Genomic DNA, 25,204 nt, shown 5'->3' with positions numbered 1-25,204 from the left:
TGTGATGAGTTCAGGGACTTTGGGTAGTATGTATTTAAGGATTTTGCTTTTGGGTTCCTGGGAGCTCATGCTAGCCTCTCTAACATTAATTACAATGTTATATTTTGTAGTTGCCATCTTGTAGCATGCATTAGAGTAATATTTAGTACATTTCCAATTTATTTTTTCTGTTGATGCACGTTCTTAGATATAGGTGAAGCCCATGTGAATTAATAATTTCTTTCCTTTCTGTGAAATGATCGTCTTGGCGACTTCTCTCATTGTTTCTGTGAGTAGTTTAATAGGAAATGTATATTATATTTGTGTTGAGATGTTTTCCACAGCTATGCAGCTTTTCTTTTGAGCTTGTTTTAACATGGAGCAAGTGCTTATTTTTCTGTTGAAAGAGAAAAAAAGTTAGATTGATTTAAAAATGGTACTTTTGTTTAGGTTTTGGGATTTATGTTATTATTTGGTTGCTGTTTGGGTGAGTTTATAACTCATTATTTACGTATACAGTATTATTTGTGGTTTGTGCATAGTCGTATTTGATATTTTCTGGCAGTTTGTTGGTTTCTTACCTACAATGCCCTGCAAAGTTCAAACTTTGCCTAAAATCCCACATTTACCTTGTGATATAAACTTCCGGAATTCAAAAACCTCTTACCAGGCCGAATTCCCCCTCTTGTCCTGATAAATACACACTCCCACTTGTGTGATTGGGCATAGTGTCCACAATAGAAATGGATCTAAACAAGGACAGTGGAAGGCCTCGCAAAAAACTTGCACTGTCTTTAGTTTGATCACAGAAGTGTAAGAAAAATGTGTGCTGGTAACCAAGATTAAGATGTGCAAGAGCTTCTGATTAAAAAAATCCTTGAGCGATCCATGCAAGTCGCACAAACTTGGACCATCTCTGTTTCAGAAATTTCCTGGTCCTGGGTCCCAGCTGAGCTAGGGCCTAATATCCACAGCTACTCAAATTGCAAAAAATAGATAGTTTTGAGTGGACATTTTTGATCTGTACATTTTTTCTTGTCAGAGGCACCAGACCCCCTACCCAAGTGGGTACTTTTTTATAGGGAGATGTATGGGAGCACTGGGTAGTTGGAAGTTTGTGGATTCCAGAACTTTTCTTCACAAGCATGAGAGAAAATGTGTGTTTTAGCTAATGTTACCGGTTTCCAAGGGCTTCTGGTTAAGAAAACCTTGTGAGGACAACATGAGTCGCACTACACTTGACTCCACTTGCCATGTAATTTCTAGAAATATCCAGGTATGGTGGGTTTCCCTGAGCAGTGGCTAAGCTAGGACCCAAATCCTACAACTACACATATTGTAAAAAAGTGCTGATTTTGCTGGGTGAAATGTGATGTCTTAAGGTCAGTTAGCAGAGAATTTTGTCTAACAGGCGCTAGGGCCATCCACACAAATGTGTTACCATTTTTATCAGGATACATGTGGGAGCACAGAATAGTAGAACATGTGTCATTACCAATTGGATTTCTCTACATTTCTGGCTTCTAAATCTGTACCAGCATGAAATAAAGACATTTTTTTGTAAAATACTCCCTGAATCAAATGATAATATGGGTAACCACAAATTTATAGGTGTACAAATAACTAATGCTTCTAAACTCTGCATGTTGTGTAAATTTCAGCAACAAATAGGTTTCCTTCATACCTATCTTTCAATCTTTTTATTTTACACTTTGACTTGCTGTATAATTTGTACACAATGAAAAATTGCTGTAAGGTGCTGCTCAATTGTTAGCTCTGGGTGTACCTTATAAATCCCTGGAATCAGAAGAGTCTGTTAGATGTTACAAATGACTGTTTCTTTCTGCTTATTATCAGAAATATAATAGTTAGTTTATTTGTGAAACCCTCGAGGGATATACACAAATGACCCTTGCTGAATTGAGAATGTTGTCTACTTTTCAGTTATGTATTGCGTTCTGGGATCACCCGTGATTTTATCACTTGTGTTCATCACTAACTGCAAGTAGGCTGAAACCACAAACGTTAGGACAAATTGTTTGGCTCTTAGCAAAATGCAATAATTGTGGTAAAATATTTTTGAGATGCAAATCTGCTTGTTCCTGAAAGCTGAGGAGACCATGATCGAAGCATAGCAAATCTTTTTTGGGGACATTGTTTTAAAAAAAACTATATAAGCTTTCTTTCACAACACTTTTTCCCATTGTTCTCACAAAAAAACCAGCAACATTTAGGTATATTTTGGCTATTTTCTTTGTTCCATCCAGGGAATAACAAACAACCCCTGTATGCCTACAGAATCTCGAGAATGATGGGGAAAATTCACGTAAATCGGCATATATACCTTTTCTGGAAAAAAATGTTTTAAAGGTTTAAGCACAAGCTACTTCAAACTCCATAAAAGGACTTAGCAGCGGGGGGAGGGGTGGAATCCTTAGTAGGCAAGAGGTGATGGTCACAATCTCTTTATTGCTACGATAGTATGGTGTTTTGAGTAGATTATATGTCATTTAAGTTAGAGCTACTACAATGCAGCAATCACGACTATGTACATTAGAGGTTTTTTGACACTCAGAATAACCTAGAGCTCATAGCCATTGTGCTGTATGTCTGAGGGTTAATTAAAGAAGGCAATGAACACAAATCAATATAAAATGTACATAAGTTACAATGGTAAGTGATTTTTCCTGCCATATGATCTTCGCATCCTGGAACTTTATATGGTATTTCGGCTATCATAAACATTTGCAAGTGCATATGTAATCATAAATGGGATAGTGGATTGTGCTCATGTTTGGCAGTCAATGTGTAAGCTTTTTCTTATTTTTTGCATGTCTACTTTCAGAATCAACAATGTAAATAAGACCTACAATCAGGAGGACACAAAGACGGAAGCTTTGAAAGGTACGCATAATGCCTTACTCTTACCTTACACTTGATTTAAATGTTAATTACCCAGGTTCCATTTTGCAGCAAAATTCCACAAGTTGACCATGCACACCAAAGACAATTTAATGAACACAATATTAGTGCTTAGTTTCCATTTGTTTTGTAACAAAAAAAGATATCCAATTGTTCTCCCAAGAAAGTTCCAAGTCAATTTTCTTCTTTATTCTTTCTTTTATTATTCAAAATTTGCAGATAAAAACAATAGCCAACGCGTTTCGTCCGAAACTGGACTTCTTCAGGGCTTGACTCAAATATGTCTTTATACACAGCGTCCCATCCGTCTTGAGAGTTGTATATTCAATAGGGTTTTTAAGTATATTGGTGGCGGATTATGCGATCAAAATATATCATCTATTCGTTATATTTCAATCAGAAGGAAGAAGAAGAGTGAAGTACATGCCATATATCAGGCGTCACCGTCTCGTACGTGTGCGGTCGTCTGGTCCATTTTGCAGCAACCATGCACTTTATATGCTCTTGTCTTGCTGGAAGCCTAGCCTCAAGTCTACTCTGCATTCTTTGGAGAAGGATATGGTCACTTCAATTCATCACAAATTCATTTAGCAATTAGGAAGAGACAACCTCAATGTTGATTTCTTTCCTTATTCCCACCTGAATGTAATTAGATGATACGTACAGAAACCAATGGCGGACTGTCTAGAAGCCCAGTTTTCTCTTGATATACATGCAGAGCTACTTCAAAATCATCACTCCAGAACTATTACGCTGCCCCCCACATTTAAACAACAGTAATCAGACTGAAAATGTGAATTCAAGAACAATATGGAGCACCTGACTCCTTTGCGTAAAAACGACATAATAGCAATGGTTGGGAAATGAGTGAGAAATTTTGTGAACTACTATAAATATTTTGCAAAACACTTTAAAGGAAAATGGAGCTTAATGGTATCATACAATTTCTTGATAGATATTTTTCCAAATAATGTCCCATGCCCTTTTCTAAACTTGGGCATACTTTCTTTTCTTTTTTTTTTATTGAAAATGTTTTCCCCCCATTTTCTTTATAACATGAGCAGGGCACAATAAGTTACAAAACAATAGAACACAGAATTATACATGCATATTCCAATATTCATCTAGACAAATTCTTGGTCTTTTAACAGTCAGTACCTAACTTCCATCGAATAAAAGGACCCCAAATTTGCATACCCAGTTTCTTACCCTTTTTTCCCTTCCTAGCATATATGGCTGTTTCCAGTTTTTGTATTGATAGTACTTTGCCGAGCCATTGATGGTATGATGGAGGGTTAGGATCAAGCCAAGCAGAAGCCACTAACAATCTCAGGATCGCCATTGCTACAAAAATAACATTTCTACAACCCGGCTGCCCGTCAACACTAACCCCCAATAACATAATAGCTGGGGTTAACTCTATTGTTGTTGACAGTGCATTCTGGAAAAAATTCACAATATCCTGTTTCGTCTTGTCCAGATGGGGACAAACTGAAAAAATATGTATCAGATCAGCATCTGTGCTGCCACATCTAAAACAAGTAGTACCAGATATGCCCCCCCACTGGGCAATCTTCGCGGGTGATTAATATAGGTGGTATAATATCTTATAGTGTTGGGCCTGAAGGGACGATGAACACAGCATTTTACTCCCCATTTCTAATGACTCAGTAAAGATATCCCTGCCTATATCTAAACCAATAGACCACTTATCTATCCATTTCTCTAAATCATCTTTCTTTAGTTTTGTCATCTCTAAATAAAACCTCTTAATAGTACAATCAAAGCCACCTTCTATAAGGTCCATCACCATATTTCTTTCGAACCCCAATGTGCCCCCTTGTTTATTTGATATACAGCTTCTTATTTGAAGGTATTTAAAGAAGTGTTTTGTATTCAAAGCATGCCTATTTTGCAATTCCGTAAATTGTAAAATTCCATAACCGCCCAACATATCTCCAAACTTTCTTATCCCCCGCCTCTCCCATTCTTGAAAGACAGCTCCTGAGAAAACCTCACTAGGTAAGGAAGGGTTATCTTTTAATCTAGTATATGCATTATACTTCCCAATTCCCACCTTTTTAACAAACCCTTTCCAAATATTATAGGCAGCCATTACTGTCTTAAATCGTGTTCTTTTGAAGTAACTTTCCTCCGTGAATCTCAAAAATATATTTTCAGTATTTATACCCAGAACCAAACCATAAATAGCGAGCGAACCAAACTTGTCCCAACCTTCCACTTCAGCGCCTCCAATCAAGCCCACCATACCTTGCAATGCTGCTGCCCAATAATAGAGCTTTAAATCCGGTAGTGACCAGCCTCCTCTTTCCCCCGGGAGCGACATACATCTCAATGCCCTCCGCGTCTTACCTTTTGCCCAAATAAAACGGTTAACCATCTGTTCACAAATTTTAAACCACTTATTGTCAACTAAAAGTGGGATTGCCCTAAAAATGTACAAAAATTTCGGCAGAACCAGCATTTTGATAATATTGACTCATCCTACTAGTGACAAGTGAAGATTCTCATATCGGTCCAGATCTTTCTTTACTTTATCTATTATTGGGACGATGTTTTTTTCCACCAAGGCGTCGAGATCAGCTGAGATATTGATTCCTAGATACATCCCTGCCTGAACCACTCGATTATCATCACAGAAAGTCATTGAGTTTTTGATGATCTGAGTCTTTGAAGTATTCAAAGCATAGCCCGAAACTTGCCCAAATCTGCGAGCCTCTGCCTCTACCAGCTCAGTCGCCTCTGTGGGGTTTGGTGTTATCACCGCCACATCGTCAGCGTAAGCAAGTATCTTACAAGGGCCCAATAATGTATTTAACGGGGTGATATCTGCACATAACTCTATCCTGCGGATTAGTGGATCCATGTACATGGCAAATAACAGCGGGGAGCATGGGCACCCCTGCCGTGTACCTCTCTGAATCTGAAATTGTCCCGTGATGCCCCCGTTTACTCTTAAGGCCGCAACCGGTTCCCTGTACAGAGTCTGTAGAGCTTTCACGAAACCCCCCCTAATCCCAGCTCTTATTAGGGTGTGCCACAGATAGTCCCAGGAGACCCGATCAAACGCCTTTTCAGCATCTAACAGCAGTACTGCCATCGGATCTCCCGTGACCTCGGTGGCATCAAACATGGTTATAACTTTCCGGGTGTGGTGTGTCGTCCCTCTTCCGGGAATAAAACAGTGTTGGTTACTACTGACTAGGGCACCTATTACTCCTGCGAATCTCGTTGCAAGGGCTTTCGAATATATTTTTGTATCGTTGTTCATCAACGTAATTGGTCTGTAGGACCCTGGCTCAGTCGCCGGCTTCCCTTTTTTTAATATTAAAACAATATCTGCACCCCCCCCAAGATTTTGGGATAGATTCCCCCGTCTGAGCAGCTTCAATCGTTCTACTTAAATCCTGCCCAAGACTCCCCCAGAAAGTTTTATAAAACTCTAGAGGGAGCTGATCCGGGCCAGCGGCCTTTCCTGAAGGGAGATTGCCCATAGCCTCTTTGATTTCAGTATAATCCAGCAGCTTCTCTAATCCTTCTGCGTCTTCAGTAGAAACCCTCTCAGCCGGGATACTCTGAAGATATTCACTTATCTCTTCAGCATTACTGGGGTATTGGTCATCATTTAGTGTCTGATAAAATTTCCTAAACACTTCCCTAATTTCCTCAGAGTCTGAGTGTAGCCTTCCATTTTCATCCCTAATCTCCCTGACAGTCCCAGCTGCCGCTATCTGCCTAGTGCGCATGGCAAGAACATGTCCAACTTTTTTGCTAAACTCGTAGCATCTCTCCCTTCTAATAGTGTAATATTGGGCTGCCTTGTTTGCCAAGTCTTCCTCAGCTTCACTTTTTACTTTCATTAATTCTATCTTAATCAGTTGGGGTTCCATTTAATAGCAAGGTCTAAGCAAGGGACGAAAAACAGAGGGGTAGCTATTCTTTCAAGGAATAAAAATGTGGTAATCGGAAAAATACTAGAAGATCAATGGGGTAGATGGGCTATGGTTGAGATCTTAATAGAGGGAGTATGGACAACTTTGGTGGCAGTCTACGGCTCAACCCAGGATGATCCAGAAATTTTACAGTTTTTAGATGCCGAGTTAGCAGGTTGGCCTCCTCAGGTTATTATAGGTGGTGACTTAAACATTAATGGGGCGGAGGGGCTGGGGGTAGGTCTGACTAGAAGCTATAAAGGCAGGAAGAAAAGAGTACACAAAGCTTTGGTTGATCTTTTAGAGAATAATATTCTGCAAGACGTCTGGGGTAGAATTGGATCGGATCAAACAGGCTTTACATATTACTCCGCACCACATCGTATATGTGTCCGATTAGATTATTTCTTGATATCTAATGACTTAATGACCAGAGTAGAAATTGATTGGCTTCCACGAATTCTCAGTGACCATAACCCCCTAATATTAACAATGAAGCTAGAAGGGAGAACAAGATTAAGTAGGGTTTGGACATTTGAAAGAGGGCTCCTCTTGGATAATAACTATATACAGCACATGTCCAAATGGATCAGCGAGTTTTTTGAGAATAATAGAGGGAGTGCTCTGGTGGGAGTTATATGGGACGCCTTTAAGGCCGGTGCCCGTGGAGAGACATGCAGCTTTAGCGCATATAAACGGTAAGTACAACGACTTAGGGATAGTGCCATAGAGAGGGCCGTCTTAGAGGCAGAGGAACAGCTTAATAAGTGCGTAATAATGGGTCAACCGATAGAACAATCAATCATAGAATTAATGAAACTTGGGCATACTTTTCAATCAAGAAGAAGCGATTTAAACATTGTTCCACCTTGCCAGTTCCTGATCTAAACCCATACTGAACATCTGACAGAATGTTTTTTGTCCCTTCCCACTCCTCCAACCTCTCAACGAATACCCACCCCCTAATTTTTACCACAGAGTCCAGTGAACATATTGGGCGGTAGCAAGCTGGATTGTTTCTGTCACCCTTTTTAAAATTAGAATCGAAAATCGCTTCCTTCCAGGTGGGTATTAGGTGAACTTGTAATGACAACACTGAATGCATTAGTGAGTAGAGTTGCCCAAAGATCATTGTTTACTTTAAAAATATCCACAAGGATTTCATCCAGGACCTTTCCGCATTGACTCTTTTGAATTGCTTGGACTATTTCATTTATTCATAAAGTGTTGTTAATCTGAAAAGTGGCCTTCTTCTCGAACACTAAGAAATCTCCATGCCTCAAATCTCTCGAAGGAGGGCTATCAGATTTAAACTCTTGAAAAATGTGAGAGGTCCACATATCTGCAGAAATTAAGCAGTCAACATTTGAGGGTGGCCCTTTGGTAAATAGAAGTCAGTTTACTTCTTCCCAAAAGAGTCTAGGGTCATTGGCACTCTCAGCTGCTTGTAGATCTTCCCATGCTGAATTTCTAAGTTCCAACTTTCTAGCTCTAAGCACGGTTCTATAAGCCATGGGATCTGTTCAAGGGTACCTTATGAAGTTTATTGGGTACGAAACAGGCATTATTGAACCAACCATGTGAAAGTTGACTGATTGACCTGCAGTCTGCCATTAGTGAATGGCAAAGTAATTGGGAAGTATTGGTGAAACTATTTATTATAAAACTTGCAGGGGCACCAATGGGCAGACACTTTTTTACAGCATCTAAATTTTCAGACACTAAGAGGCATATTTACAAGAACTGCTGCGTGTGTGTGTGATTTCCTTACAATACCGTGGATGCCCTCTATTTACAGTACAGGGCTGCATGGCACTAGGATTCATGGTTGCGTCACACTCACTGAGGCATCAGTGGGACCAAAAGTGGCGCAATGCTGTTGTTGGCCATAAGACTGACGCAACTACAGCAATGCCTCAAAACATAGAACTGATTCCCATTGTAAAGCCACTGCATCAATTTCTATACCTGGTTTGATGAGTCGTAGGAATTTTAACGCAATCAAGGCTTAGAGTGACGCTATGAAAACTTGTAAATTTTACTGGGTCAGCTCTAAGTTGCTTTTTACAGCGGAATGCCTACTCTGCATACATTATACATTGCGTGGTGTAGCCGTTTCCAGCCCAAGTATAATGTGACGCAGGCTTACAGAAACGGAGGCATTGGGCCCAATGCGTCAGTTTGTAAATATGGGTCAATGTGGAGCATTGAATACGCTGCAGTGATGGCGCAAGTTCCTTGTAAATATGTCCCCAAGTTCCTGAGGAACCTGGTTGGCGCAGTGTGTCCATGTACATTCTCAAACCCTTGTTTGCAGAACAAAACTTTTGGAGTAACATACAAGGGTTCCTCCCTTTTTTCTGATTAATGTTCAAAATACAATGCAAGTCGATTGTGGTCACTAATAACATTTCTAATAATTATAACATCTGATAATAAAAATCTAAACTATTTCGACATCAATATAAAATCAATGGTGCTATATTTTGCCTCCCTCTGTGTAAGATGGGTGATCATTAGAGGTGGCGGCACCACACTCACTCGCAAAAATAAAATAATTATTTAGAATTATCCTGTTTAACGTGTCCCCAAACTGAATGTTCTTAAAATGGGCAATTTCATGGCTTTCACTATCTTTCACCTCACATGCCGGGATTTTGCTTAACATACATTATGGACAGTTAAAATCCCCTGCATTGATCTTACAACAGGATTAAATATTTAAATTCATATTTGAAATATATTCATATTGCAGTTCCACATACACAGTACAATGGTGACAAATACTATAATAACTATTAATGATCAACACGTTGATAATCCTGCACCTTACAACAGCAGTTATTGGCACCAAGAGGTATTGCACAGGGACCTCACTTTTAAGCAAGGTTGTTTAACAGAATTAGGAATAGACAAACCACCTTTTTCCCTCCCGGAAGATGCTGCAATTACGGGGTTGAAAACTATTAACATAGAAGTCCCCTATTAGTCAGGACTCTTGGAGACAAATTACATCTAACTCCTTTATTAATGTTAACCAATCTTTGTTGAGCAATATTGAATGCACGCTTGCATTATTCCAGGATAATAATTTGAAGTCCCTAACATGTTTATTATCTTTGTTTTTGAAGTGGTTAATGAGACCCCAAACATGACTCTCTGTTGTGAAACAGGGACCATGGGAGAGAAGGTCTTGTCAAGGGAGTTGTTCAACATACAGCGTCAGTCAATGTCCTGGAGGTTAGCCATCAGGGAGAATTGGTTCCTTAAAATGTTAAGGGCCCGACTCAAATCCAAAATTGACGCCCTCCCATAGGGTTCTGCTTGCCTCCTACATAATATTGAGCGCAGGATTATAGAAAAAACCAAAGTTGAGGTCCTTTTTTAGCTTGAGGTCCAGCGAGATGGTTCAGGAGTGCTGTAAAAGTTTCCATGAGCTTAGGCCTCCTGAAATTGATGACAACACAATCACCAATGGAGTTTCTTCATTCTTTGCCAACCCAATACCCTGACTGCCAAGATCTCCATGAATAGGTTATCAAGCGATCCTGTAGGGATCCTATTGGGGTTGGTGGGGGCGTACCTTTCTGCCTTCAGACACGAGGAACTGATAGTGATTATTAATAGAAGCAACTCTTGTATAAATTATTGGTATTTCAACTGGGCCAACCAGGCTTTCCTTAATAATCCTTCCACCCTCATAGGGAAGTAAGATAGAACTTGGCCCTGACGGAGAAATGTTTTTTCCCTGAATGTGTGCAGTCTACAAGTTGTCAATCAATGAAAAGCAGGGAGCTTCTGGTAATTGGACCAAAACATGAAGTTATTGGGCAAAATCAAAAATTTTCTCTAGCTTTTCAAAGAACATCACACAATGAACTTTATAATGGAGTTCCATAGATCCACAGGAAACATTTAAGAGCTTTCATCATCCCTTGTGTTAGCAACAAGGAAGCCTCCATTTTTGCTAACTGACAATAGGTTGGAAAGATCTTCTATTAGAAGTATTCCATTTTGAGGGGACCTGCTAATTTTTCTGCTTTATTTTAGTTGGGCCTGATTTTAACTGAGTGGGGTGGTCAAAAATGACTTTGTTATGATCAGATTGGGTACTTTGTGCCATGTACAGGTTGTGAGCAGGGCCATTCAAATAACTTGTGCCTCTTCTCCCAGTGATATTGTTCCCTCCTCCACAGTTGCATTGGTTATCAAATTAGAGAGGCAGCCCTTATTTCCCACATAGCTTACTGATAGGTTGAAAGATAGGCGCATGCAGCATCTATTCTCTCCTCCACAATTCCGATTTCTGAGTCAATAAGCCATAGGTCAAAGTAAAGCCTCATCTTTAAAAGGTGGAAAACATTCTGCAGACAAGTTTGCGGCTTCAATTGATAATTAGCGAACTACAGAATCTTTACCACTTTTTAAAGAAGAGACTTTTGAAAAGAAGTTACCGCAACCAGGTAAGAGTATAACTTCTTATTTATTTATTTCCAACAGGACGGAGAGGAAACGAAGTGCAGCCTTTCCCCATATCTTCCAACTGCCTTCCCCACCCTTCCAGAACTCCCCCACATGGGAGTTCCAATCTAACATCATAAATGGAACCCAACCCATCTTTCCCCTATACAGAACAGAAAACTAAAAACAAATACACGTTAAAATTAAATATCAACAAAGTTTTGTGACAGTTCTTGAAAAAAAATGATCAAGTACGGATTTACTATTATACCTATTTACACTTTACATAGTCATGAAATTTATCAGGCAACTTCTTTGATCTGGATGAGTCTTCACGAGTATGAGAACTGAAACGTGTAGTGCTTTCATCTGTACAAGTGACAGTTGGATTGGTACCAACTGAGTTCTGGTGATCATGAATAGTTTGGTTGTTACAAAGTGAATTGTACTTTTTAGAGACAGAAATGTTACTTTTGTTCCACCACCTCCCATATTGTAATTGTACAGCACTCTTATTGGTTCTTACTACAAGCTGAGGCTGAGAAAACCTTGACAAACCCTTAGGCAAGATTCTAGAACATTTACCTCGCACAAAATCTCCCACTTTTACTTTAAGCTCTCGTGTGCAAGTTTGAATGTACTTCTTTTGAGCTTCAGCTCTCTTCTTGGTAACATCTTGTACTTTTGTGGTTGGTACTGTGAACGCACCCATCCACCCTCTTAACATTTTTGAAGAAGGGACCCGACCCCTAAGTAAAACAAATGGGGAAACTCCTTTGTCTGCATTAGGTGTAGTGCGTACAGCCCACAATACATTTTTAAGTTCTTTTTGACAATTAAGATTACTGGCCTTGGAAAGTTATATATTCTCTTTAATTACCCTATTACACCTCTCCACAAGGCCATTACTCCTAGGGTGATTGAGAGATGTCTTGGTATGTTTTATATCTAAGAATGTTAAACATTCTTCACATTCTGAGGACGTAAATTGTCAACCATTGTCAGATATAATTTCATCAGGAATCCCTTCCCTAGCAAAAAGAAATTCCAGAAATTCTATGATGCCAGAAGTAGTTGGAACCTTAACAAACTTTAATTCTGGCCAACGGCTGTAATAATCTATGACAACAATACCATATTCTAGAATACCATGATCTGTTAACTTCAAGGGACTAATGATATCAATTACCAATGTAGACCATGATTTTGGAGGAACATCCACAGCTTGAACAGGACTGGGGACAGTCACCTGAGTCTTATCGCTGATGGCACATTGTAAACAATATCTGACAAAATGTTCGACTTGTTTATCAAGACCAGGCCACCAGAACTGTTTCCTGATCCTCCTCTTCATGGCACGAATGCCTATATGCCCCTCATGAGCTAGGGTAAGTATCTTATTCCTCGTACTAGTAGGAACTACCAGAGAAGTAGAATGAAATAACAAACCATCAATTATTGACAACTCATCAAAAACATGTTTGAATTATCAATGGAATCTTCAATGGGAGACTGGGAGGTCCACCCTGTGAGAATCATGCCCATCACTCGTTTGATGCCCTCATCACATAAATATGCATCTCTCCACTTACTCTCTAAATTGGCCCTACATGACTATGAAATGGCGAAATAAAATACATCTCCATCACCAACCTCCTCAATGTCATCTGTGTAATTGATACTTGGCAATCTAGATAGGCAATCAGCGACAAGGTTTTTTTTCCTGGAACATATTGTACTTCAAAATTATGTTCCAATAATCTATACTGCCATTTTGCAATGTGGGGTGTTAGCTTTTCTCCACCTTTTGTTGTGAAAAGTTGGACCAACGGCTTGTGATCAACTCTTACTGTGAATTTTGAGCCCCACATATAGTGTTTAAAATGGACTATGCCCCACCAACAAGCTAAAGCTTTGCGCTCTATTACAGAATACGTAGCTTCAGCACCTTTTAGGCTTCTTGAAGCCTAGCTTATCGTTAAAATTTCAGGATGAGCAGATACCCATGGTTCATCTTTAAGTGCATTTACTGAAACTAAATCCTTTTTTAGTATGACCTGCTCGGGGTCATTGGGATCAAGAATAATTCCCAAATGACCTTGGTCTTTTCAACTCAAAAGACATGTGTCATCTTTAGCCACATACACAATTGCTTCAGTACGGTTACCTTTGAAACATAGATTAGCATCAAATTCACCTATAGCATTTATATTTTTTCCTCCATACGCAATTGGTTTAACAATAGAGCGCTTAAAACATGACCTTGTGATTTAAACAAATCGTCCCATATTTTATCTGATATGAGAGTGAATGGAGATCCTGAATCGGCTAGAACTTTGAAGTCCACTCCATTTATTGTTAACATACATAGTGGTCGTTTAGTTTCAGATCCAAGTATGGCGATGACATCAGGATTATGGGAATCTGACAAAATGCAAATTTGGTCTTCCTCACTAGAGAATGATCCCTCAGAAGATTGTTCAATGGTCATGATTTTCTTCGTGGATGACGTGCTAGGTTTGTTGAATGATGACAACTTAATGATAGATTTGCAAGCAATTGCAAAATGACCCTTCTTTTGACATTTACTGCACGTTTTATTGAGAGCTGGACAAAACTTAGCATTTCCAAGGTGGGAACCACTTCCACAACAATAGCATTCCCAAGGTTTACTCGGCTTAGATTTAAAGTCAGGTCAATCTCTTTTTCCTTGATGTTTATCTTTTGAAGAGGATTTGAATTTGTTTTAATAGCAGAAACCGTAGGTGCTTGAGTATCAGGACTGGAAATAGTAATTTGCTCCAAATGAGAAGAAGTGTTTTCGATTCTCACCGCTATTTCAAAAGTTTTTTGTAGTGACAGATTTGGTTTGTTCAAAAGAGCTTCCTAGACTTTCTTGCTGTATTTTCCACCAACTGATCCCTTATCATTTCTTCCTCATAAGTTTTTGTAATCACAGGATTCCGCTAAAATACGTAAAGCACCAACATAAGTGATGGCTAACTCACCAGAGAGTTGTGCTCTCTTTCTAAATTTATGTCTCTCTAACGTAAAATTTTTACAAGCTTTGAAACTGTTGTCAAGAAATGTAATTGCTGTGGCATATTCATCTTCACCTTCGCCATCACCTTCACCTCTAGGTAGTAGTACAATTACTTTTGTGGTGTGTTTAAGGATGGTGCGACCCTCAGATCCAAAACAATGTCTCAACATTGCAAATTTCTTTTTATGCGTGAAAGAATCGCCATCTAAAGCTTCTAAATATACTTCAAAACTTTCTTTCTACTTTTCCCAGTCCAACTCAGGAGAAGAAGGATTTGGAGAAAATACAGGAGGAGCCGATAATGACTGTTGCATGTTGGCCATGGCAACTGTTCAACAAAAAAATACTGTATGCTTATCTAAATGTTGTTATAAAGAAGGAATGTACTGTATTCCGTGGAATAATAAAAAAAAACAGAATGTGCAGACAATTAAAAAAAAAATCATATAGCATAACGGTTCATTTGTAATATGTGTGGAAAGAATATGAAAAATCATGGCAAAAAATTGTTTATCAATTTCTTGAAAAAAAGTAAACCAAGCATATTTATTTATTACATTAGAAAAGTATGCCACCATTTATTTGTTCTGCTCAGGGCTCATGGAGGTTAACTCTCTTAAAAAACGGAGAACAAGCTGCAGAGTGTGTATTCCCATGAATATGTATTTATTCCTGGTGAAAATATGCCACTCTTTGTTTATTGTGGGCAAGGTTCTTTGAAGCTAATTCTCCTTAAGCAGTGGAGTACGTGTGTTTAATTGTGTCACCATGAGTTGTTGCGTGTGCGATCCGTGACATCTTGAATGATTGGATCCTGGGCAGATGCTTCTCAGATCGCTGCTAGGGGAACTGTGGGCGGGCACGCTGTGTCAATGACAAAGTGAATATATTCTTCAGCCAATGAATGCTCCTCACTGGTAGTTGTCTTAGGGTGTCGGGACATGTAGTCTGCCGGATTTTCCGACTTCCCTGGCTTGTGGACAATGGTATATATGTAGTCCTGGAGTCGTAGTCCCCATCGTTCAATGCGCGGAGGCATCTTGGCTTTGGGATTACCAAAGATGGATGACAATAGCTTGGTGGTCTGTGATGATGGTAAAGTGTTTTCCATAGACGAAGAGATGGAAGTGTTCGCAGGCCCACACCACCGCTAGACTCTCCTTCTCCGGTTGAAAGTATCGTTTCTCAGTGCTGGTAAGACTGCGACTGGCATAGGCGATGATGTGGCGTTGTTCTGAGTATTCCTGATACTACGCCAGGATGGCCCCAAGGCCCACCGGACTGGCATCAACGGTAACTTCAGTTCGTTTCTTTGCATCAAAGTAGGCCAGGTTGATGGCAGAGCCAACAGCGTGTTTGATTTTGTGAAAAGAGTGGTCACAGGCATCTGTCCATGTAAAAGGTTGACCCTGACGAGTGAGCTCTCTGAGAGTGTGGCTGATGGTAGCGAAATCCTGGATATATCATGCACAATAGCTTGCTATTCCAAGGAAGGAACGGAGGTCACTGACGTCTCGCAGTGTTGGTGTGTCTTCAAGGGCAGATACTTTGTCTGGATCTGGTTTCATGCCATCTTTGGAAAAAATGTGGGCGTAAAATTTCAGGGTCGATCTGTGAAACTCACACTTTTCTGCATTCAAAGTTTGCATTTAGTAGTGCGTGGCATACTCTGTCTAAAGCTGTGTCGTGTTCGATCTGATCTTTTCCGAATACAAACAGATCGTCGCTGTAGTTAAATGGGTTGGGGATCCCTAGGTCTGATAGCCTCTTGAAAGATTTCAGCTGCTGACGAGATGCCAAAGTTCAAACGCTTGCAGCGGAAAAGTCCTTAATGGGTTGTAAAGGTAGTGATGTAGCGTGACTTGTCATGGAGCTCTAGCTAATGGTACCCCTTATTGAGGTCGAGTTTCGAGAATACCGTGGCTCCGTTGAGGCGAGCGATCATATCACTAATGTGTGGTCCAGGGTGGCGTTCTCTCTCAATGGCCACATTGGGTGCACTCATGTCCACACACAGCCGCACTTTGTTGTCTTGTTCCTTTTTTTGGTACAACCACTAGGGGGACACCCATGGAGTTGGTCCTGAAGTGCGCTCAATGATGTCAGTCTTTAGCAGGTCTTGGAGTTCATCATCGACAGCTTGCTGTAAATGGAACGGTACCTTCCTGTGGTGTTGCGCCACTGGAGTCGCGCGCTCATCAATATGTAGTTTCACCTTGAATTGGTTTAGCTTCCCTAGCCCCTTGAAAAGATTTGGAAACTTCGCAACAATGTCCGGGGCATCTTCAGTCATGTAGAGGAGTTCCACGAGCTTCAATCTTTCAGCTGTCGGCAGGCTGAGCAGACAGTCAGCCACGCCTGGGCCTTCGACAACGTGGATATAGGCTGGGATCTGTCGGTCTTTGTATGACAAGGTCGTGCTGAAATGGCTTAGGCATGGTAGTGGCTTCCTGGGCATCCACGTGAATATCCTGACAGCTGCAGGTTCTAGTTTGGGTCGTGGTTTCATGCTCTGGTATTCCAGTGCGCAGATGTAGTTTAGGGAGGCTCCTGAGTCTAAGACAAACTTGGCCGGGTGTTCCCCTATCCGGATGTCTAGCTGCGGATATCTCTTCAGTCGGTCCGGGTCTGATACCATACATATGTATTCGTCACTGTCTTGTAACACGGGTGTGCGTGACAACGACTCGCTGGATGTTGACTTTCGTGATTGATATGAGCTCCCAGACTGGACACTCGACCGGGAAGAACTAGAGGAACGTTCTTCTCTCCCCTTCACTGCACGGGCGTGATGCTGGGTGGTGGTTCGAGTTTTGGACCTGACCTTAAGATGGCCGCCGCTCGGGACAAGTGACCTCATGTGAATCTGCACTTGCAATCTCAAATGTCTCTTGCTTGGTCTCTGCAATCGCCAAGCTCGCCTGCCAAGTCCTTGAATTAGAGCTTCAGGCCTTTGGGACTCACCCTTGTACCGCCGATCGTGACAGTCTGTCCCCAGGCGCACTCAGGCCTCTGTGCCACTTTCGCACCGTTTTCTTCACTTCCGGCCGTTTCTTCCTGAGTTAGGGATGCTCCGGGTGGCCCTTCGACTGTGCAGGCAGCTTTGCGTTCAACAATCGCTGTGTTGTGGGGCAGCATTCAGGCGCGACGTGTGGAGCTTTCCGTTTTCGCGCTCTTCACACGATGCGCCGACACAGGCTGCAGGCTCTCTGTTCTTTGGCCATTCACGGACGGCAGGGGTTTGGGCAATGTGGGCTTCAGTATCAATCCCACCCTCGTCACCAGTGTCGCGCCCTCCCCTTAATCACCACAGGAGCCTGGAGTAGGATGTGACACGTCTTTATTCTTTCGTGTCCTACTCACAACTAACTTCCCTCAAGCCATTTCCTCTTCCTCCCCAAGCCCCTTCCTGTCTTGCCTGTCCTGTCGCAGACAGGGGTCAGGCAATGACGATATGACAGCGAGGTTCTTAGTTTGTATGAGCTTTATCTTTCTACAGCAATTAATTGTTGACGGTCGAATGCGAGTATGAGGCAAGGCATTAAAACGCTTGTAGTTTCATAGGCTCCTCGTTGCTAAGAAACAGTCAAACAGTGCCTGATTACTTAAAATGGAGGCACGCACAGGATGACGTGATGACGTCATACACAGTCAGTCTCAGCAGTCTTAGGCAATGGGCATCTCGAGGACAGCGCACAATATGGGATGGTGAGCGCCGAACAACTTTGTTTGGACACGTACCTTGCCAATTATGCTGCCAGATATCTGTGGATTTACCAGCAGTAATTAAGATTTGAAGATATCGTCAAAGATAAACGACTTGAAGCAAGGTCTACAGGCCGGACACAGCTGTGGTTCCTTACGCTGCTTCGCCGACTCAGAACTGGAGACTGCACGCGTGGCTGTCCTGTTGGCACCTTGTCGCCAATGAAAAGAAGTTACTGCAACCAGGTAAGAGTATAACTTCTTATTTACTTCCAACAGGACGGAGAGGAAACGAAGTGCAGCCTTTCCCCATATCTTCCAACTGTCCTCCCCACCCTTCCAGAACTCCCCCACATGGGAGTTCCAATCTAACATCATAAATGGAACCCAACATCTGTCCTTTTGTTCATTGTCCCTGCAAAGGATTATCAGAGCTTCAAGGGTAAAAAGGGGGAAGTTTCCCTACCTTAAATAGAGATAATTGCTTCTTCCTAACACAGCCAAGAGGGTGTCTTTGCCCTGCCTCTTCCTGGTGATAGTGGGCAAATTTGGGCCTGCCTTTGGCCCGGGTTTTGCCGGGGCGCATCCCATGCATGTCCTGCGCAGCTGTAGACTGTAAAGTGTTTTATATCACAGGATGTGTGCAGCTCTTCTTCTACCTTTACTTACCAGCTTCTGTGACGCTTGGGGCTTGCAATCCCACAGAATTCAGTGTATGATGATGTAATAATGCAGGTGGAAGATGACCAGTGCATAAGAAATGGTTATGATGAAGTCTTCTTCTAGGGTTTAATCCTGTAAGAAAATTAAAGCTGAGTGGGTTTTCATTCTACTGTGTGCTTTGAAAGAAAGGTTGCTCTGGACTGTGGATTTTATTGGTTTAGTAGGAGTATTTGTGGGCTGATGGGTAGTGAATCTACCTGTGCTTGTTTGATGGCCTCAAAGATTAGTATATATTCAGCTTTTGTCATTTTTAGTTTAAGATAAGTTCTTGATTAGTAGATTTGAATGACCAAAACATTCCTGTAAAAATCAAAGGAGCCAATAAGGAAAGTGTCATAAACAGAACATACACGATCCAGGTGAATACAGTGAATCCTTTAATAAGATGCAGAGAAGATACAAGAGCGGACTCTCCACCACAGCAGCAACCAGTAACTGCTGTGAAACAGAATCAAAGATCAGAGGAAAACATAGAACATTAGAGCAAAGTACATTCTGCAAAGCCCATTCTGCAAGTAAAACATTCCAGAAACACTAGAGCGAATACTTTATGTGCAACAGAAAGTAAAAGCACTTTTATTGTAGATGTGGCACATTACATCTGTTCAAATCAAAAGGAAGGCAAGAACTGCCGTGCGATAGCATTGGAACATGGAACCAAAGTTGCACAATGCAGGTACCCAGTTCCATGTTCTAAACATGAGACAAATCACGAAGGAAAAGAAAGATGAGGGGAAAGAAAGGGAAAACAAAAGTCAAGGAAAATTGAACATATCTCATCCCTAACAACAAAAAAGAAAAAGAAGAACAAGCAAACCAAGAAACAAAAATTAAATCAGGACATATATCTCGCTGGTAGAACACTAGGTGTATTATTCCTCTTGACTCTGGACGCTACAGATTGGGGATGACCATTTGACACTGAATATTTATGCATTTTGCAACTCTCCTAAAATTCCATACTTTGCCATCCTGGGCAACAACACTGTTCTTGCAGACTTTAACTATTTTAATGGGATGACCAAATTTGGAAACTCCTTTCATTAAGAAACCAGGTTTCTTGATTCTAACCCATTCTCCAACAGAAAAGTCGGGAACTTTCACTTTCATACTAGAGTCAAACAAGGCCATCATCTTGTCTTGCTAAACTTCAATGCGGTCAGCAACAAGGTTAAGATCAATGCAATCAACAACTTAATTGGCATTCTTGATCCACCACGGACAGATATCTGATATAAGTTCACAGCCCTTCAAAAGCCTAAAAGGTCTCAACCCAGTAACAGAATGAGGAGTGATGCGGTACATCCACAATCTCTTTCTTACTGCATCTCTCCAAGGCACACTAGACTTACAGGTAGATTCAATACTATCCTTGATGACCCGGTTGAAATGTTCTACATGTCCATCTTCTCTTGGTTCATAAAGAGATGTGGTGACATGCTTGATACCACAACCATGGAGGAAACACGCCATCTCCTGTGATGTGGGTTGAACCCCATTGTCCGTCACCAGAACTTTGGGAATCCCCTCACGTGCAAAAACCTCTTTAAAGAAAGTGACAATTACTTGAGAAGTGACATTCACTACAAACTTCACATCGGGTCACTTAGAATGATAATCAATCATCACAATTGTAAAACGCGCATTAGAAGGCAAAAGATTGAAAGGGCAAGAAATATCAAAAGCCACCTTCTGCCAGGGAAATTCAGGCCAAGGCACTGGTTTGAGAAGACCTGATGTAACCCTAAGCATCTTGTCACTGCTGATGCAGACAGGACATTCTCTAACGGTTCTATCGACCATTCTGTCAAGACCAGGCAACCAAAAACTGGCTCTTATAAGGCGCTTCATAGAGGACATACCAAGATGTCCTTGATGGGCAAGCAGTAATATCTTGTTTTGCATGGAGGCAGGAGGAATGGCCTCACCAGCCTGAAAAAGTAAGCCAGCACTTTCTTCAATATCGACAGAAACTTGACAAAACGGGGCCATGTCAGCAGTGGCAAACTTCTCCTTGGGCCAACCTTTTTCCAAACATTCAGCGATGCGTTCAGATACAACATCCTTACTCATCTCTGTGACCCACTCAGATTCAGACAAACTCACAAACTTGTGAGAAATAAAATCCTTGATGGTGGCAACAATGTCAACATCTTGTTCCTTAAGGGGGTCCTATCACTGAGACAAGGCAACAATGATAAGAAATCAGCAGTGATGTTAATCTTGCCAGGGACATAAACAACCTCAAAGTCATATTCCTGTAATCTAGGTGGGAGTCTGGCAATGCGAGCCATAGAATTCCACCCCCTCCCCAGGAGATAAGATCCCAACAAGGGGCTTATGGTCAGCCCTAAGTAGAAATCTGTGACTCACATATAGTTGCCAAAGTATTTAATGGCCCAAATGCATGCTAGTAATGCCCTCTCAATAACAGCATATCTTGTCTCAGTAGCCGAAAGAGTCCTTGAAGCAAAGGCTACACACCACTCTTCCTTACCTGAACACTGACTCAACACCCCTCCTAATCCACAAAGGCTGGCTTCGACAGTAATGATACATTTTCTTCCCAAACAAGAAGATTTAAGGGTAGGTGCATTCACAATCTCTTGTTTTCATCTCCTTAAAGGCAGTTTCCTGCTTATCAGACCAAACAAACTTGGAGGACTTCCTGGTCAACTCTCTGAGAGTCTTCATTTTGGTAGCAAAGTTCTGTATAAATTTACTATAGTATTCACAGAGTCCTGCAAAAGAAAGCAATTTATCTCTTTTGTCAGGAAAGGGGGAGTTAATGATGGCGTCCACTAAAGAGTTTTTGGGTACCACACCATCACCAGCAAGAGTGTGCCCAAGATCCTCCACCGACTTACGGAAATATTTACATTTCCCGGCTTTAAGCGAAAAAACCACTCTCTCTCTCAATCTCTGGCAGACTTCCTTGACATGGCCAAAATGATCATCTTGGAAAATATTAGAATGTCATCCTGGAAACACTTGACAAACTCGCTGACATCCTTAAAAATGTGGTACATGGCCCTGGGAACACGGATGTGGCCGATGCAAGGCCAAAAAGCATCCTTTTGAATTGGAACAAACCATGAGGTGTAATAAACTAAGTGAAATGCTTAGAGTCTTCCGTGAGCTCAATCTGGTGGTACGTAGAGCGAATGTCAAGGTGGTAAAAATGCGGGCACCATCTAATATGCACACCATCTCATTGATATTAGGAAGGGGGTGGCAATCAGTAACTAAATTAGCATTCAATGCTTGCATGTCAACACACAATCTGAGACTTTTATCAGGTTTTTGGGCCAAAACAATGGGGGAAACCCATTCAGATGACTCAATGTCTTCAATTAGGCCACTTACAAACATGTCATCCAGCATCCTTTTCAACTCAGTTCTAATGCTGATGGGAACTCCTCTAAGTTTCTGCTTGATGGGCACAGATCCTTCTTTAACTTTGATCATGTGTCTGAAAACCCTTACGTTTCCTAAACTTTCTGAAAACACATCAGGAAATAAGGCAGAAAAATCAACAGAAGTAGGAGTGATGGCGAGAACAGGCACAGGTTCTTTCTCCCTGGAGTTTAACACAATGCCAAAATTGGCCTGGTCACGCCCAGGACATTCACACCCTCAAAAGCAATATAAAGTTTAATCAAAGCAGTATTTTTTTTGAATACAGTGAAAACCTCCCTAAAACCTATGAAGTCAATATTAGACCAATCAAAAGTCTGTGCCACAATGTCAGGTTTACACAAGGAGTTTAGATCAATAAGATCCCCAAAGGATTCTGAACAGTATTTCTCTGTGATAATTGCCCAGGGCGAACCAGAGTCTGCCATTAATTCAAGCTTCCTTCCCGAGATTGCCACAAAACATTTAGTTGGATCAATTTTGTCAGTCTTCGAAGTCTCAAAGGAACCACAAATAGGGACCACAATACCTGTCTCTAATTCATCTTGAGAGTCATCACACAAAGGCATATTTTGAGATAAACAAGAAACTTTACCTTTGGAGTTATTGCAAAGAGAAGAAAAAATGTTCTTGATGTCTTTGCCCATCTTAGAAAAATGGCTTGATCGTCCACACTTGCTACATTCTTTTCCAATGGCAGGACAACGTGGAAAAGAGGCTAAATGACCGGGATTACCACATCTATAACAGTAACAACTTTTGGTGTTGGAATTACTCTTGTAGTTGGAGTTACAAGAGCCCTTGGAATTACCTGGGGTGACACTACTAATTTCATTAGGAGGAGGAGACTTGACTTCCATGTTGAGAGACTTCATCCACTTTTTGGACTGTTCTAATGCTTTAGCTGTGCTAATTGCAGCTTCTAAATTGGGGTCACCCATTATCCAAAGGTGCTCTTGGACATTTTTACTTCTTACATGGACAATGATTTGATTCCTGATCATCTCATCAGTGATTAAACCAAAGTTGCAATGTAAAGAGAGTGCACGGAGAGCGGTCAAAAAATCGTCAAAACTTTCCTCCTCCTCTTGGGATCTGGTATAAAACTTAGATCTGTTTAGGGCAACACTGGTGGTAGGTTTGTATCGGTTTTTAATACGTAAAATAGCTTTATCATAAACATTGTGATCACCACCAGACCTGACAGGAGGAAGAGTTCTATAGACACTTGTCCCTCAGACCCTAAGCAATGAAGGAAAATATTATTTTTCCTTTCTGCAGACATGCGTTCTCCATCAATTGCTTTTAAATAAGTAATACATTCTTCTTTCCATCTAGTCCATGGAATAGGAGGTTCTCCTTTGCTCTGTAAGAATTTGCTAGGAGGATCAAATTGCATTGTAAAAGTGACAATAAAGTTATGAACTAAAATATACACAATAAAATCAAAAGCGAGATAACTTTTACAATAACATATTGGAGCGCAAATTGCAATAATGGCTAACGCAAAATTAGGTAACTAAGACCCAAGAACATATAGCAAAATGAACAAAACTACAAGCAACTGACAAGGTGTGCCTGCCACCGTATAAAACAGGCTATGAAGTGAAAAATAAAACCAAAGTGTCTTGAAGATTACCAACAACAAGGTATGCCCGTAACAGCAAAGTAAACAGGCTTCCTACCTGAAACCACGTCACTTACTTCAAGGCTATGCAAGGGAAAGGTTTCGAAACCCTGCACAAAGTAAATCAGGGTCTTGCGAAGACTGCAAGAACTGCAGGTATCCTTGAGGTAGTAACCGCTGAAATTCAGAAACGTAATAATCACTGCAAAGCAGAAACGTCATCTCATGAGATAAATACGATGTAAGTGTAGTTCCGGATTGACCACAAAACCACTCCAAAATGGCCGCTGACGTAATGACGTTCGACATGACTTGCGCCAGGAGCGCGAAGACATAGGGGGCGCAGCGGTAGAATTAATGGAACAGTCACAGAGAATTCCTGGCAGCAGTATCCGAGCAACAGTAGAGAAGCTCGAAGACGCCGTGTCCAGGAAACAACAGGAAAGACACTGGAGGGAGTCACAGTACAGCAACCGTTGGTCCGCAAAGAGGCTAAAATTGTACAAAAATGCAGCAAAAAGGTCCTGAAGAAGTGTAGAAAACGTGGTTTCCATGGGGACAGCAGGAAAGCCAGCGTAGGTAAGAAGAGGTGCTCCAGAAGGTAAAAAGTGCAACAAGAACACGCAGAAGAGTTCGGAATACGTCACTGCACCTATGCCGCTATGGAGATGTAGCTGGCGAAGTCTTTTTTTCCTTGTCGCCACTTGTATAAATTGAAGGATCCAAGAAGGAAAGTAAAAACACTTTTATTGTAGATGTGGCACAGTACATCTGTTCAAAGCAAAAGGAAGGCAGGAACTGCTGTGCAATAGCATTGGAATATGGAATCAAAGTTGTACAACGCAGGTACATGGTTCCATGTTCTGAGCACAAGGGAAATCATGAGAGAAAGGGAAGATGAGGGGAAAGAAAGGGAAAACGAAAGACAAGGAAAATTTAAAAATTTCCTAAGTCAGAGTACAGTTATGCATTGTGCCAATGCCATAAAAATGTTTATATTTTTTGTTTTTTTGGTTGGCCATGCAAACTCTTAACTCTTCATTCTGAGATGACAAAGAATTGGTAAAGGTGCAGTGAAGAAATACTGTTATTACACATTGTGGTATTACCATGTGCCATATTACGATGTGAATCTGATTCTGAGTTACTCATCTTGGAATAGGATAGTATGCAGGTCCTGTCTTGTCGCCTACTGACTTTTTCACCAGGAACATTCCCCCATATTCCTTATGCGGTGGCCCTCTAGAGATTTCAGAGATCTGAGAATGTTCCTGAGATCTTATATCAACAACTGCATCATGGAGGTCTTCTTGGAAGAGTGACTTGATGTATTAGAGGAACCTAGATAGTCTTTTGGAGCATTCAGTGTGTGAC

The 25,204-nt window shown here is 41.1% G+C and overlaps 1 protein-coding gene across 1 annotated transcript in view; it reads left to right on the top strand.

Annotated features, from left to right (window-relative positions):
- LOC147702336 (ATP-binding cassette sub-family A member 10-like) overlaps window positions 1-25,204 on the top strand; it is a 1,673,715-nt gene that overhangs the window by 540,490 nt on the left and 1,108,021 nt on the right. The window contains exon 11 of the mRNA XM_086930968.1: window positions 2,825-2,883. Within this exon, the coding sequence (XP_086787094.1) occupies window positions 2,825-2,883 (59 nt within the window). The remainder of the gene's footprint in view (window positions 1-2,824; window positions 2,884-25,204) is intronic.

The sequence above is a fragment of the Lissotriton vulgaris genome, chromosome 7 (genome assembly GCF_964263255.1).
Source record: "Lissotriton vulgaris chromosome 7, aLisVul1.2, whole genome shotgun sequence".
In the NCBI taxonomy this organism is placed as follows: Eukaryota; Metazoa; Chordata; class Amphibia; order Caudata; family Salamandridae; genus Lissotriton; species Lissotriton vulgaris.
Note: the sequence above shows the minus strand (reverse complement) of the source record. Positions and strands in the feature narration are given on the sequence as shown.